General features: G+C 40.7%; 1 protein-coding gene and 1 long non-coding RNA gene across 2 annotated transcripts in view; both read left to right on the forward strand.

The window, feature by feature from the left end:
• The first annotated feature begins 5,271 nt into the window (after window positions 1-5,271).
• On the forward strand, window positions 5,272-11,718 carry LOC137523098 (uncharacterized). The gene is made up of 3 exons (XR_011022506.1): window positions 5,272-5,409; window positions 7,796-7,933; window positions 11,649-11,718. It is a non-coding gene; the product is annotated as an uncharacterized lncRNA (long non-coding RNA).
• A 976-nt stretch (window positions 11,719-12,694) lies between these two features.
• Window positions 12,695-17,335, forward strand: part of LOC137522300 (urokinase plasminogen activator surface receptor-like) — a 32,050-nt gene continuing 27,409 nt past the window's right edge. Inside the window, exons 1-2 of the mRNA XM_068242332.1 lie at window positions 12,695-12,844; window positions 15,182-15,325. Coding sequence (XP_068098433.1) covers window positions 12,793-12,844; window positions 15,182-15,325 — 196 coding nt within the window. The 5' untranslated portion in view covers window positions 12,695-12,792. The remainder of the gene's footprint in view (window positions 12,845-15,181; window positions 15,326-17,335) is intronic.

Genomic DNA, 17,335 nt, shown 5'->3' on the forward strand with positions numbered 1-17,335 from the left:
TGTCTCCTTTTTGCATTCTGTATAAGGGGACTGCGACCAGCAATGGGTACAAATCACTCAGGCCCCTTTCACACAATATCCATTGCATCTTGGCGCAATAGACAATATCATCTCACCAAAACGCAGTGCAACTATATTTAAATTGCGCTTTCACACTTGCATGTTTGTGGTGCTGTGCAATGCACCCCATTAGAATACCCCTCTGCATGCAGTGCATTGCCGGGCAAAGTTTCTGGATCTGCAATAGGGATGCTCATTCGGATTTCACGGAATTGAAATTTCCGAATTTCCGTTCGGAAATCTGAATTTCCGATCGGAACTCGGAAATCGGAACACGAAACTCGGAAAATGGAACTCGCAAATCGGATTTCTGCAGAAATACTGCATTACTGCAATTCGGTAATTTTAGTCCAATCACAGAACTCGAAATCAATGGACCAATCAAAGAATGCAGAAACAACTCAAAAGTATTTGGCCAATCAGAGAATGCAAAAAATGTAAAAAACAAAACAAAAAAACACTACTCGGAAATCGGAAACCGATCGGAAATCGGATTTCTGTAGAAGTACAGCATTACCACAACTTGGTAATTTTAGCCCAATCACAGAATTAGGGAGCATTGGACCAATGCAGAGTCAACCCAATACAATAATACAATACAATAACATTTCTACAGCGCTTTTCTCCCATAGGACTCAAAGCTCTTAGGCTCTCTCAGATTCAGTAATTGGTAGTAGAATGAAGTATTCACACAACAAAAGTTATATTTAGTTATATAACTCGGAAGTATTTGGCCAATCAGAGAACACAAAAAATAACCCCCAAAAAAACACTACTCGGAAATTGGAAACCAATCGGAAATCCGTGAAATCGGTAAGCAGGATTGGCGGAAATCGGAATTTCTGCAGAATCGGAAATCAACATTTCTGACCATCCCTAAATTTTGCAACAGATGAAGTGTGAAAGAAGCGTTGCCATTGAAATACATTAGATGCGGATAAATACAAAACTCCACATGAATTCCAGTAAGTGTGGATGGGGCCCAAATAAATTGATTGTGTGCTTCACAAAATGCCAAAATCGATTTCTACCAAAATATACAAGGTGACATTTTGTCTTCACATGGTCTCGCCATGATGTTCCTTGGAAATTTGGTGACATCATCATGTCTGAGGACTTACCAGCATCCTAGGGGTGTATGCACTAAATTGCGTTAATCACAATTGCGTGTGTAAAATCTTGCGCATGCTGAGTAGAGCGTAACGCATTGCATGTAATATAGTCCATTTTCTCTACTCATTGTGTGGTAAGGCTTTATGCATTAGGATTACTCAAGTTTAGTGCATCGACCCCTAGACTTTAAAGCAAGCATGAAGTGAAAATAAACTGATGATATTTGTACCTGTAGTCCTAACTCTTAGGGCTCGTTCCTACTAGAGGTGTTTTTGGCCTTTTTTCAAGCCCGGGTGATTATTAAACGCTTGTGCAATGCATCTCTATGAGAAGGTTCATATCAGCGTGTGGCGCCCGCTTTGCAGTCTGCAAAGCGGTGCTTGGATGATTTTTGAGGCAATTCCACCTCAATGGAAGGTATAGGAAAAATGCGAAACGCTCACAAAATCGCTTTGTGCAGCGATTGCGTTCAAATCTTTAAGAATAAATACATTGTATTTTTTCTTTTCCGTGTCAAAGAGTTCAGTTCCTGACTTGAGTCAGGGAGTTAATAAAAAAAAATAAAACGCTTGGGAAAAGTGCTTCTAAAAGCGCTTTTCACTAAAACGCAATGCCCACCCAAGCACCTGGAATCGAAAAAAAAAATTGCATAAAGAAAAAGCCCAGCGCAGACGGAACTCAATGTGAACGAGCCCTAAATAGGACTCTGCTGGAATGCCATAGTCTTATTTTCTATTTACACGTGAAAATTGACATTTGATGTTTTGACCATCTCATGTATATAACAGTAGTTGTTTAATGTCTCTCAGCTCCCATACAGAAAATATTGAACTACTAAACTCTTTGGCCGTTATCCAATTCACTTTCTCTCCCACGTTTTCTCCTAAGAAATAATTTTTCATCTTCTGTTTAAAATAACCTTTCAGCACTTTGCAATTGAAAAAATACCCAAAAAGTAGGTGAAACGTACCATCAAAATTATTCTAAGTATTTTTTTTTGCCTGCTGGTGACTTAACTGGCATCTTATTGATAATGTGTGAAAATATTACCTAGGAGAAAACAAAGTAAAAAAGCATTGCATATGGTCCGTGCACCTGCACGTGTTTCTCAGCTGCAAAGGGGTTTATGCCCTCTAATCAGTGAAAGATGACCTACAATCTGATTGCAGAAAAAAAAAGCATGGAGAATTTTAAAGGATACCCGCACTGACATGTGACATGATGAGATAGACCTGTGTATGTACAGTGCCAAGCACACAAATATAACTAGGCTGTGTTCCTTTTTTTCTTTCTCTGCCTGAAAGAGTTAAATATCAGGTATGTAAGTGGCTGGCTCAGTCCTGACTCAGACAGGAAGTGACCACAGCGTGACCCTCACTGATAAGAAATTCCCCTTTTTACCTCTTTCCTGCTCTCAGAAGCCATTTTCTGCTAGGAAAGTGTTTTAAAGTTGGAATTTCTTATCAGTGAGGGTCACACTGTAGTCACGTCCTGTCTGAGTCAGGACTGAGTCAGCCACTTACATACCTGATATTTAACTCTTTCAGGCAGAGAAATAAAAAAAGAACACAGCATAGTTATTTGTGTGCTAGGCACTGTATATACACGTCTATCTCATCATGTCACATGTCACCTCGGGTATCCTTTAACCCTAAGGGCACACGCGCTTTGTGATTTTAAATGCTCTTGCTAATATAATCCTATGTGTGTGCTCACACCGGAGTGATGTGATTTTGTAAAAATCCCCCATAGCATTGCATTAGCAAGAGCTTTTAAAACCTCTAGTGCTTAAAAAGCTCCTATAGTGGGAATTAGCCCTTAACCTCCCTGGCGGTAAGCCCATGCTGAGCACGGGCTATGCCGCCGGGAGGCACCGCTCAGGCCCCGCTGGGCCGATTTGCATAATTTATTTTTGCTGCACGCAGCTAGCACTTTGCTAGCTGCGTGCAGTGCCCGATCGCCGCCGCTACCCGCCGATCCGCCGATATACGCGTTGCCGCAGCTGCCCCCCCCCCCCAGACCCCGTGCTGTGGGGTGGATCGGAGTCTCCTTTGACGTCACGACGTCTATGACGTTCTTTGAACGGGATCTCCTGATCTCCGATCGCCGCCGGCGATCGGAGGGGCTGGGGGGATGCCGCTGAGCAGCGGCTATCATGTAGCGAGACCTCGTCTCGCTACATGAAATTTTTTTTTTTTTTTTTAAAACGTATTTGCTGCCCCCTGGCGGATTTTGACAAACCGCCAGGAGGGTTAATGTGAAAAGAAGGAATGCCGTCTATTTCAAAGTAAAATTCAAACTGTACATACACATTTATGACATTATGTTACCTGCCCCTTCAGGTACTGTAACGCAAACACACAAAACCAAAATTATTATTATTATTTAGTATTTATATAGCGCCGACATATTACGCAGCGCTGTACAGTGTATATATATATTGTCTTGTCACTAACTGTCCCTCAAAGGAGCTCACAATCTAATTCCTACCATTGCCATATGTCTATATTATGTAGTGTAAGTACTGTAGTCTAGGGCCAATTTTTAGGAGAAGCCAATTAACTTATCTGTATGTTTTTGGAATGTGGGAGGAAACCGGAGTGCCCGGAGGAAACCCACGCAGACACGGAGAGAACATACAAACTCTTTGCAGATAGTGCCCTGGCTGGGATTCAAACCAGGGACCCAGCGCTGCAAGGCGAGAGAGCTAACCGCTACGCCACCGTGCTGCCCAGAATTTCAGTACAGTATCTGCTTTCTGGATTCTGAATCAGAATAGAAAAATCTGTCCCCGAAACCAAATGCCAGAATTCAGCTGCTAATTTATTTTCCCTTTATATTCTTTGTAAAGAAAGTATATTCAACTTTAAGCACAGTTAAAGAGAAAAAGGCGCCCGGGTATGTATAATATGGATTAAAACCAGTTTAAAATCGAAAAAGGTGAGGTGGCTTACCTCAATAACTTACCCCCCACCGTGTTGTAGGGGTTGACACAGAACACCTGTGGTCCTTACCACAGAGGTTCACTGTCACCTCTCATAAAGAGAGTGACTACATCCAGGTCTGGCCGGACCACCCCAGAGTGAAGTCAGGTTCATTGTCTCCACCTGCTTCCTGCGGTTGGTTGCCCCCCTTGTAACCCGCCTTTGTGAGTAGTATTTCAAATTTCTTTTCTTCACGCTTTTCCTATCTAACATACTACACTATTTGGGCTCCCGTTTTTGTCTCCTGTTCCTCTTCGCCTAGGGTGCTGCGACACCCCTCCAACTTTGTTAACTTTAAGATAGCCTGTAAGGCTTTATAGCAAATGATCTTCATTCACATAAATAGCAGATTTTAATTCTACGGAAAAAAAAATACTTAGTATGACTATGTATTAGTATTGATCATAATGGGTAATTTTGCTGTTATACACTTTTATGTACATTTTCTACAATTATGATATTGATCATAATTATGATTTCACTAGTGACCTTAGCCCGTTTAAAAACGGGCTAGGTCTGTCAAAAATCTGCCGTGCGCATGCGTGCGTCCGTCACACGCCCCGTCCCTTCTGGCCCTATCCTCCTCTGGCTCTCGGCAGTGTCTCTGTGTCTGTCCCAGCACATATACGCAATGCAAAAAAGCACTGACACACAGACGAACGCAGGGACACTTGGAAATTATATATAGAGATGGGTCATCTTACTTTTTGTGTAATGTTTGCAAGTTATTCGAAATTACGTTTGTGAAGTTCACTAATGTATTTTGAGCACATTTTTGCAGAGATGAATATGTGTGTGAAAACCTATGGCAGGCATTTCAAAAATTCATTTTCACCAAATGTTAATAGTCACGAGAACATACATTTTCACATGAATGAATATTTCACAAAATGACAAGTCAATGTGAAATGATGCATTCTCTAATTACGTGTAAAACTAATCTCGCAATAGTTTACAATTTTGCATTATTATTTTGCATGGTAATTGCAAATGTTAATGCTCATCAAGCTGATCATTATGTATGAAGTTGCAAACATTAAATGCATTCCATTTTTCATAGCATTTTGCACGGCTTTATGTGACTGATTTTTGTATGTTTTCTTTGCAGTGGCCGCTATATCTACAGTAACTAATGGTCTGTCGTGTCCAGCATGCTTCAGCTTAACAAGCACCGTATGTCTGTCAGACGTGAGAACTCAGTGTACGGGGACTGAGAACGTGTGCGCCTCATACTCCATGAGAAATACATCAGGTATTCCTCTATTTCCTGCAATTTATTTCATGGGTATAGTTAGTCACCTTTTTTTTAAATGTAGTACTTCCTGTTCACTGTGGTTGGCTCACAGTCACTGAGAGGTCAGGAGCCAATGAAAACAGCTCCTGACTCTATCACATCATGCCGGGGCCTCCCCTTCTGCCTCCTGCTGCCCCATCCTGTGTGCCAAAAGCTCAGAGTACTGTGCAGCTGTAAGCTACTCATCTCCTCGCCAGAATCCATAGGTGTGCAATATTCCACTCTGCTCACAGCTCCCTCTAGTGTCAGGCATAACCCACAGCATGACACAGGGGACACAGAGGCAACACCAGGGGGACACAATGGCCTTAATTCACTAAGATCATCCTGGAGATACTAAGGCAAGAGAAAACTTACCATCACACATTGATGTTATTTAATTCACTAAAGAAGCTTGCCATATTAAGGTGTAGAGATACATTTTCACAGTGAGAGTTATCTTATCACTTCTGTCCTTAACTTACCTCCTCTGCAGTTATTTTCACATGCAAGTAATTAACAGCCTTTCTTTAACTTTGGAATTCTGTAGTTATTTTAAGGATTGAAATGTTAACTTTAGAGATCTCTCCTTAACTTAAAGACCAAAGAGTTAGGTCTACTACGTGCCTTATCACCATGGTGATAACACTAGAAACAGCTCAGAAAACAGGAGGTAAGATTAGTGAATTGAGGCCATTGAGGCACATGGGACACAAAGAGGCACAAAGGGAGACACTTTAAGGCACAGCAGGGACAAGAAGGCACAAAGGGGGATAGAATGTGGCAAACAGTGTGGCACAGAGGGGGCACTAGAGGCAAAGAGGGGCACAGATAAGGCACAGGGGACAGAGGTGGAACAGCATTCAGACTTGAGAACGGTTTCAGGTTACAAACGAACCCACAGAGCCCATCTCATTTGTTAACCGGGGACCACCTGTAAAGTTCAATTAGTAGGCTAATCAATGCAAAAAGGTGATGTCAGTTTCACACCTTATTTAAAGAAGGTCGGCAGCGTATGATGTATATGCTTAAAGTTGGAATTCTGAACATTTAAATTCTAGAAGTTACACCAAACTATCTTCATGAAAATGCACATTTTTGTCTGTGCATAAATAGTGAAAAACATCTACTGAACATGCTACATGGGAAAATGAAAATTCTAGTTCAATTTGTGACCTATTGGGAACGTCTTTTTGCAAATTCACACTAACAAACTTTATTATGCTTAGTTCAAAAATATATTAATATTAACAATGAAGTAAAAAGCTGTATTTAAGAGACCTTAAACTGTATTAAAACAAAAGGGTTCTAAAACCAAAATGTTGATTTGTTTTCTATTTTTCATGTTTATTCAGAAAGTTTTCAGTTTCATAAGCATTATTCGTAGCAATATTTTGAAAATAGTATATTAGAAGGGGCTTAGATGCTTTCTTAGTATTTTAAAAGGGGCTTAGATGCTTTCCTTGCGTTGAAAGACATCCATGGCTACAATTACTAGGTTATGCCTAATGATGTTGTTTTTATCTGATTGCCATCTGGAGTCGGGAAGGAATTTTTCCCTTTTGGGGCTAATTGGACCATGCCTTGTAGGGGTTTTTCGCCTCCCTCTGGATCAACAGGGATATATGAGGGAGCAGGCTGGTGTTGTACTTTATACTGGTTGAACTCGATGGACGTATGTCTTTTTTCAACCAAAATAACTATGTAACTATAAGTAACTAGTACCAACATCTTTTGCAGCAGAGATGGTCATAATTACAGAGTTCTGATTTCAACAAAATTCCCAAATACTGAGAAGAATTTTCTAACAAATTCTGAATTTTGAAGATACCTAGTTCACATTGGCTAATCAAGACATTTTAATTTGTTGTAAATATGTTTTTTTTTCTGCAGTAAACATAATTAGGACCAATTATGGTTAGTTTGAATTTGTGAAAATATATTCTTAATAGGTTTCAATTTAGCTTACAATGTTCATATTTACATCCCTCAAGCATTCTCAATAGATTTTTTTTTTTTTGCTATTTATGCAAAAAAAAAAAAAAGAAATAAAAAGATTGTGCGTTACATGAAAGTTTTGTATAAATTACAGAGTTCCCTTAATTCTGACTTTCAACTCGAAATTGTGAAATTCTAAAATGAAAATAAGAATTTGGAATTTAACAACATCCATTTGCACGTTCCTTATGCGCAGTACTAAAAACACACATTTACACTTTGGAAACAACAAGTAAAGCATATTTGTACCAAGAAATCCCATTCCTAAATACATGTATGAATTATTATAAATAGATACGACATAAATAAGACAATACAAATAACTGTAGTTTGAGTATGTTTATCCATTGTGTATTCTATTTTTCAGTGACTTCAGGACCATACTTGCTAATGGAGGGATGTGCCACAGAAAATGTTTGTGTGGCCAATAGCGGGATTGTGTCAACCATCACTAATGGACCGTTTTCTATGAATATCACATGCCTGAATGCCACAATCATTCCTAGTAGGTCTACCATAAAAAACAACTGTATGCTTATGTTGGTGCTATCCCGTTTACTGTATATACTTGCATATAAGCCTAATTTTTCAGCACAAAAAATGAGATGAAAAGTTACCCCCTCAGCTTATATGTGAGTCAGTGGAGCAGAACGGATGGTGGAGCAGGTTTTGTTACTGGCAGAGGAGCGTAAGGATCATGCACTAGTGATCCTGCTCTTGCCAGCTGTCTTCTTGCTGTGTCTGTGTCCCACATCCCCTGCAACATGGTGTGCAGAGTGTGCTGCTCAAGACTTGTTGTGGAGCGGAGCGTGCAAGCAATGTGTCAGAGGTGCAATGATTGGGGAGTCTTCCTGTGTGGCAGTCTCATATCTATGACCCCATCTAGTGGCGTCTTGAGACACAGCTGTATCATCCTTCGGGCACATCTGGCGATGGGGAGAGGGCTGACTATTACTGGGGGCACATCTGGCTTCTGTGGGGTGGGCTATACTGGCAAGGGGGCTTATACGCGAGTCAATCACTTTTTCCTGGTTTCTGAGGGTAAAGTGGGTGCCTCGGCTTATACACGGGTCGGCTTATATGAAAATATATACGATACTTTGAAAACATTGCATTATATTCAAGATTACAATTACTAATGCAATAACAAATCAATTGTATTCAACAAGCACAAATGGGTCATGGTCACAATTCTTTTGGCACATATAGGGCACAAGCTAGGAGGAAGACAAAACAGACAATAATAGCAGGCTGTAGTACAACAATAGCAGTTAACCACTTAAGGACCAGGGGGTTTTCTAATGATCGGTGCTGCGTGGGCTCTACAGCCCGCAGCACTAGAGTTGAGCTGAAATTTTCGTAATTTCGCATTACTATAATTACGCATGCGAAATTTGCGATTACGATGCGAAATTAGCGTAGCGAAATTGCCATTAAAATCGTAATTGAAAATACCGTAAGCGTAATTTTCAACACGAAATTTCGCGTTTCGTTCATGCCGTAATTTCGCATTAAACGCTACTGTAATTTCGCGTTAAACCGTAACGCTCCGTATAATATAAAAAAGCCGCCGACTTTAAGGGTTAATAGCAAAGCCCCCTTAAATGCTAAGAGCCTCAAATTTGGAGAATATATTAAGGAGATCAGGAGGAATAAGAGGAAAAATTTTTTTTTCAAAAAGACCTTATAGTTTTTGAGAAAATCGATGTTAAAGTTTCAAAGTAAAAATGTAAACATTTAAAAACCCGCCGACTTTAACGTTTAATAGCAAAGCCTGCTTAAAGTTTAGGAACACCAAATTCCCAGGGTATATTAAGGGGATCAGTGGGAATAAGAGGAAAAATTTTTTTTTCAAAAAGACCTTATAGTTTTTGAGAAAATCGATTTTTAAGTTTCAAGGGCGAAAATGTCTTTTAAATGCGGAAAATGTCAGTTTTTTTTGCACAGGTAACAATAGTGTATTATTTTCATAGATTCCCCCAAGTGGGAAGAGTTTTACTTACTTCGTTCTGAGTGTGGGAAATATAAAAAAAAAACGACGTGGGGTCCCCCCTCCCAGACCTCTTTAACCCCTTGTCCCCCATGCAGGCTGGGATAGCCAGAATGCGAAGCACCGGCCGCGTGGGGCTCCGCACCCTGACTATACCAGCCCGCATGGTCCATGGATTGGGGGGTCTTGGAAGGGGAGGGGCAGCCAAGCTTTCCCCTCCCCCTCCGAGCCCTTGTCCAATCCAAGGACAAGGGGCTCTTCTCCACCTCCGATGGGCGGTGGAGGTGGAGGCCGCGATTTCCTGGGGGGGAAGTTCATGGTGGAATCTGGGAGTCCCCTTTAAAAAGGGGTCCCCCAGATGCCCACCCCCCCTCCCAGGAGAAATGAGTATAGAGGTACTTGTACCCCATACCCATTTCCTTTAAGAGTTAAAGTAAATAAACACACAGACACTTAGAAAAAGTATTTTAATTGAACAAAAAACATAACCACGAAAAAAGTCCTTTAATATTCTTAATTAACCATTAATACTTACCTGTCCCTTTAAATAAATGATCCCTCGCAATATCCTCGGAAATGTTCTATCAGTTACAATGTAACAAAGTTATTACAATGTAACAACTTTGTTACATTGTAACTACGCCGCACCCGACGCCACTCGCCGCTCAGCCGCCGCATACGCGTCCGTGCAGGACGCTAAGTCCCCGCAGCTCCCGCTGTCCACCCCGCCCACATCTGTCACCCACATGTCACCCACATGTGGGTGACATGTGGGTGACATGTGGGAGAGGCGGGGAGGGCAGCGGAGCCGGCGGGGACTTAGCGTCCTGCACGGACCCGACAGAGCTCTGAGCTATATAGTATAATAAAAAATGTTAAAAAAAATATAATATATAATAAATATATTTAAAAAAAAAATATAAAAAAAAATATACAAAAGTGTTTCTATGCCTTGAGATCTTGGTGGAGATTGCCTGGAGTTTCTGGCCTGAAGGAAGCCACCCAACGTAATGGAGCCTAGGTGGGAGGGTTTTTTGGCAACCCTCATTGTTCTAGAGCACATTCTGGCATTGTGAAGGAGGCTGAGATGGGGAGGAGTTTCCCAATTATCCTCTCTGCCCATTTGATGATCCTCTGCAGTCTGTATCTGTCGCTAGCCAGCATACCAGACCAGGATGGAGGAACAGAGGACAGATTTGATTGTGGTGGTGTAGAAGGACCTTAGGTGCTCCTGGACCATTCTTTAGTTGGCAGAGTAAGAATAGTCTCTGCTGAGCTTTGTTCTGGCTAGACAGACTATTGGCCTTCCAGCTCAGGTCCTCAGAGATCGTTGTGGATGCTGGCTACTCTTGCAACCCCGGTTCCCTCAATATAGTTTATAGATTGGAGGAGTATTGGGGGCATATTTCCTGATGTCAATGATCATTTCAACAGTCTTGAATGTGTTGAGGAGCAGTTTGTCCTTTCTACACCAATGACATATTTTTGTCAACCTCCCTATGGTAGGCCTGCTTATCGTTCTTATTTAGAGGGCCTACTATGGTGGTGTTGCCACTTGCCAGCAAATTTGATGATATTGACAGAGTTGCCAAGGATGTGTAGTTCTTGTAGTGATAGAACAAAGTAAGTGACGGGATACAGCCTCATCAGGAACCTGTGTTGGTAACCTTTGGACTTAAATAGATGTTTCCCAGCTTAACGGGTTGAGGCTTATTCATAAGACTTATTCATAGGAAAGTCTGTAATCCAAAGACAGAGGGTGGGCTGGACACAGTGCACCGTAAGATTGTCATGTAATCTGCAAGGGGCAGATGGTATTGAAGGCTGAGCTAAAGTCAAGAAAAAGGATAGCTGAATACGTATCTGGTCTGTCTCTAGGTGTTCAGTTTTGAGCTCCAGGCAAAAAAAGAGAGATGCTACAAGTAATAAATACAGCAATGAACTGAAGCTTTTGCCTCTGGTATTTAACATGAAAAGTAGGAAAATATTTACACAGCTACTTAGACATTATTTGTACATTGTCATTTTCAAACACTTGGTTTGATAGTGTTCCTTTAAGTTTATTTTCTTGTTTCCAGGTTTATAGTCAGCAGCATCTTATGGTCTAAAATAAATAAATAAAATAAATAAAACAATACAGTATGCCACTAATATACACTAATCTTGTGACTGAAGCTCATGTTTTTGATAAAATGTTAATATATTATCAACCTGAATTCCTATTTTCCAGATCACGCTCTCACCTGTATTAGCTGTAGTGCTGCATCTGAATCTCTGTGTATCGGACCATCGATCACGTGTCCTACTGGAGACGTCTGCACATCTACCTATACCAAAAACAACAGTATGTACATTCGTGTATATTATTTACATTGTTACAAGTTTTACTCAGATATGCAAAGTCTGTTCACCTCTATTCATTTTTATTCTTTGAATCTAAATGATGGAATTGATAACGATAGAAAAGGTTCTTTTATAACACTGAATAGGGAAAGGAGGTAATGGTGACTGTAAAGGGGAAACCAAAATGAATTAAAAGATGATAATTAGAGATTACCAATATTATAAATTACAGTTTGCTTTAAACCTAATAAGTTGCCAAGATATATAAAATCAAACATAATTAAGTATGGTTTTCTCATCCCCGGGGTCCATATTCCACATATGGTCTTGAAATCTCCGCCCCGTGTGTGACATCGGGCCTAGGTGTTTTTTTTCTTTCCAAACTATAAGTGCAAAGGACGCTGGTAGATTGATGCCATACCTCCACACTACATGTCCATGTGATCTAATCCAGTCATGCAGACAGATATATGAAATAAGAACTATAGCAAACAGACAGGATACAACAGGCTGCAGCAGTTCTCCTGACTCTCTTCTCTGTGAAAAGAGATGTAATGATCCAGGCAGGCAGAGGGCAGGGGAGGGAGGAGCAGGGAAGGCTGGAAGGGAGGACACATGCTGAGGGTGTACTTAAGCAAGTGTTCAGCATGAGGAGAAAGAAGGAAGTGCTACTACAGATATAAATAGGTGTCTGCTCTATCCAATATGATGTACAAGATATCAACTTCCTATGTTCATCTAACTGTACACAGTGCATAGACTACATATATGTATTGCCATTCAAATCTTTTTTTTTTTAGCCAGAAGTACTCTTTAACATGGACAAAATATTGAAGATTGATGAATGCATGGATGGATGATTGGAATTGTGAGGATGCCAGATCAATAACAAAAATGTATTTCTCTTTCTTCTAATAACCTATTCAGTTCTATCATCTGGCATTACCTCCTGGACATTGGTGAGGGGATGTGGGCCATCAACAGAATGCAACAAACCCGTTACTCTGAGTAACCAGTTTACTACAGTCAGCATGAACACCGGCTGCTGCACAACTGATAACTGCACCCCTGTGGAACCTGCAGGCAAGTATCTCGCTACACATTGTGTTTTACTACCATTAAGGAAGGTAGACAGCGCACAGCAACCATTATTGTCCCACGTTTAGAGAGGATACAACAACATCCCTGATTTATCGGTTGAATGCTTTGAACTGATGTCTCCTTTTTGCACTCTGCGCACAGCAACCGTTAGGGCCTGTTTCCACTGGAGCGGAAACCACTCCGAATCCGCAGAGTTTCCCCGCAGGCAAATTGTGTGGGGAAACTCTGCCATAGTAAACTATGGCGTTGCCGGTCGAATCGCTTACCCTAGCAATTCGGTCGGCACTGGCCACAGATTTTGTGCGGGAGGCTGCAAATCCCATAGCCTTGCATGGCATGGCTTCTGGGATTCACCTGCGATCCCGCACACCCGGAAGTGCCGCCGCATGTCTCACTGACGCGTGCGGCAACAACTGGAAACGGGCCCTTATTGTGCCACATTTAGAGATGATCAGTTCTCCAAGTAAAATACCACATAAGTGATTTATCGGTGGATGGATCTGAACTAATCATGTAATCATATCTCACTTTTTTATTTCTATATAAGGTGACTGGGAAAAACCAGTCAGAGTTGGTACAAATCAATAACTTATCAAATCAAAAAGAAAATTGAGAGCCCACTATGGGTCATATGCAATTCACTTTTTCACCTGAGTTTTCTCCTAGGAGATAATTTTTCATCTGCAATTTTAATTGACTTTTCAGCACTTTTCGACTACAAAAGTACCAAAAAGTATATGTAAAAGTGCTATCAAAATTATTTTGAGGATTTTCTTGCATTCTGGTGGTTTAAAAGGCATTTTATTGATAAGTTTAAAAATATCACCCAGGAGAAAACTCAGGAGAAAAAGTAAATTGCATATGGGCCAATAAATAGTATGTTAGTGTCATGTTACATAGTATAAAATCAATGTGGATGATGACTGACAAGGAAGGGTTACCGCTAATGCAACCACTGTATAGGCAGGAAGGGACATTACACCTGACCTCACTCAGGTTAAGAAGTCACTCTGTAGATCAGAAAATAGCCACGCCCACCACCACATAGCTGCCTGAGGAAGCGGGTGAAATACCTGCGAAACACGTCACGCTGTTTTGTGGAGTATACAATAACATGTGCCTGAATTAGACAATTTAAATCTTTAATAGGTAGGTAAGTGCAGCACTAGCTCCCATTTTTCAACAGTTTTTAGAGCATTTTAATCTTTCTGGTGCCTCTTTTTTTATCCTATTACCTATAAATCAATCACTTAGGTTTCTTTCACACTATGTCCATTGGTTCACAGCTCAGCAGGCATCGCATCAAAGCACAATGCAATTACAGTATATTTTAATAGCACTTTCACTCCTTTATGATTGTGGGGCAGTGCATTGTGTTAGGGTGACACACTGCATACAGTGCGTTACTGGGTAATGTGCACAGTTCTGGGTGCTTTACATTCACAAACACTGGTTCGCATGACAAAGGGCATTCAAAGGGTCTATGAAGTAGATACTGTGGTGCCCCACTTCAACATGAAGAATAGAGTTGCAGCTGTGTTTAGGATAAATCCTGGTATCCAAATGGTCAATATTTTAGTAGCAGTGCACAGCGCAGGTATATTCCTTCTTTAATGTTTATCTTTCCACTCCACCACCTGTATGCACTCAGAGTGCAAACAAAGCAAACAGGGATGCTTTCATTGGATAATATCAAAATAGTTTATTTCTGGATAAAAAGGGCAGTACAGGTGATATGAGGTGACACTTACTTCCAGAGGGTCCTAATCCATTTAGGACCCTCCCCAGGCATGTAGCGCTTCCCACTCAATGTGGTACTAAGGACCTCAATATTCGACCCTGCTCTGTGCTACCCGCTCTTGTCCAGACCAGTTTCGGCTGCTGCCGTCATCAGGGGATAAACCAGCATTCAAAGGGTTAAACACAGGACTTAAATCTCCCTGCTGGGAAAGCTGGATGCATCCGAACTGGAGATAATGTTATCTTGTATTTAATTGTATCAAGTGAGGAATGTAAACAAACACCTCTGACACTGCAGACTCTCCTGAACATAGACAGACACTCAGAAAGCATTTCTGCTAATATTTCAAGATGAAAAAAGAACAGTTGTGAATAAAATGCAAAGTCAGCTCTTAGAGCAAAAAAAGTGTACTTTGTGAACTTGTAATTTCTAAATGAATAATAATACTTATGCACAAAAGCAAATATGATAATCGTATGGCATATAAAAAGTAGGAAAACATATTTTTATTGAATATTATGTCAGGGTTTTATACCGCTCTAAGTGACTGATTTTTTTTGTGTCTGTTTCCTTTGCAGTGGCAGCTATTTCTACAGTAACTAATGGTCTGTCGTGTCCAGCATGCTTCAGCTTAACAAGCACCGTATGTCTGTCAGATGTGAGAACTCAGTGTACGGGGACTGAGAACGTGTGTGCCTCATACTCCATGAGAAATGCTTCAGGTAGTCCTCCATTTATTTCATGAGTGTAGCAGCTGATCAGCCTTGGCATTCAACCTTACAAGTTAAAGACAATATTTTTATACTTGCAGTTTGTATTTGTTGTGGGTACTGGTTCCATGATCAATAAGGAAAACTGGGCACCTTTCAAGAAATACAAAGTATTTACTTCTGTTTCTTAAAAGGGAACCTGAGGCAAGTAAAAATATTTAAAATAAACGCATGACGTAGCTGCAAATGAATATTACATACTTACATCGCCATCAGTTCCTCTCAGAATCTCACCCTTTTCTTCTTACAGTGATCCCTTCCAGTTCTGACAATAATTTGTCAGAACTGAAATATACCAGTTGCTGTCAGTTATATATCAGCAGCTGTCAGTTACAACTAAATGTGCAAGGTAATGTCCATGTTTCCCTATGACCCAAGTGGGTGATATTACAGTTTAACAGTTTGCTGACCAGGAAGCTTTAATGGGGTAATGGCCATTTTTAAAATGGAGGGCGGAGAATTCCATTGATCACAGTGGACAAAGAGGACATGGGAGAGGAGGAAGAGATTGATGAGTAGACTACACAGGAGGTAAGTATGACCTGTGTATGGTTATTTTTAATTTTTATTTTCAGTTCAGGTAACAGGTTCTCTTCAAAGGCTTTCTAATGCTGGCTGTAGTGCCTTTCTCTCTGAAAATCTGAGTAAAATAGGTCTTTTCAGATATTGTCATCCCACCAATCCCAACACAAACATAGGTTCAACCCCCAAAAAAGTGCACCACAAGTGTGCATTCATCACATATGCCACCTTAACCTCCTCTTCACCTCCTGCATGCCTGCTTACTCTATGGAGAAACACACCAGGACAGGGAAAGCATAGCGAGATGGATGGGTAAATGGGAGGAGCAATGAGATGGAGAACAGCAGATCCTCTGCAATGTATGTCAGTGGGCATACCCAGTCAGGCAGATGGCAAACTCAGAATAAACAGTGCTCTATATAAATGCTAAATAATAATAATAATAATACTGCTACAATTGGAAGACTTCTATATGAAGTCAAGCTATCTGCAAAAAGCCTCCACAAAGCACTATTGTTGAAAAATAGACATGTGCTATAGAAATTATAAATGACTAAAGAAAACATTGTCTGTCCTTAATCCATCACAAAACTTGTTGAGTGACATAAAAGAAACATGTTGTTTCTGAAGCGAAACCAAGAAATGCAGAAGAATTGTGCAAAGTAGTCCAATCATCCTGCCAATTGATGACTCCATGTGTTTCTCATGTGCAACAGTTACTGTACAACTAATTACTATATCAATATCTGTCAGCACCACCAGAAAATGAGGGGTTTCCATGCATATTATTTTAAATAATAAACATAGCTTTTAATACATCAAATATATTATTGAACTGGACAAGTAGATAAGGGTGATATCATTAGGGACAGCTTGATACGCGTTTCGAGGCTACCAGGGGTCACTTCTTCAGAGGCACAGAATACAGATCACGAACTCTGTGACGGATATGTATGGTGGACAGTAGTCATCTTTTCTTGTCATGTGGCTCTGCAGGCAATCTTTCTCCTGATGGACAGTACCCATGTGGGATAAACCATGCAAAAATTGATTGAATATGGTAGATGTTTGATGCCCTTTGACTTAAAGGATACCCGAAGTGACATGTGCCATGATGAGATAGACACATGTACGTACAGTGCCTAGCACACAAATAACTATGCTGTGTTCTGCCTGGGAGAGTTAAATATCAGCTATGTAAGTGGCTGACTCAGTCCTGACTCAGACAGGAAGTGACTACAGTGTGACCCTAACTGATAAGAAATTCCCCTTTCTATCTCCTTCTTGCTTTCAGAAGCCATTTTCTGCTAGGAAAGTGTTTTATAGTTGGAAATTCTTATCAGTGAGGGTCACACTGTAGTCACTTCCTGTCAGGACTGAGTCAGCCACTTAGATACCTGATATTTAACTCTTTCAGGCAGAGAAAGAAAAAAAAGAACA

The sequence above is a fragment of the Hyperolius riggenbachi genome, chromosome 6 (assembly GCF_040937935.1).
Source record: "Hyperolius riggenbachi isolate aHypRig1 chromosome 6, aHypRig1.pri, whole genome shotgun sequence".
NCBI lineage: Eukaryota > Metazoa > Chordata > Amphibia > Anura > Hyperoliidae > Hyperolius > Hyperolius riggenbachi.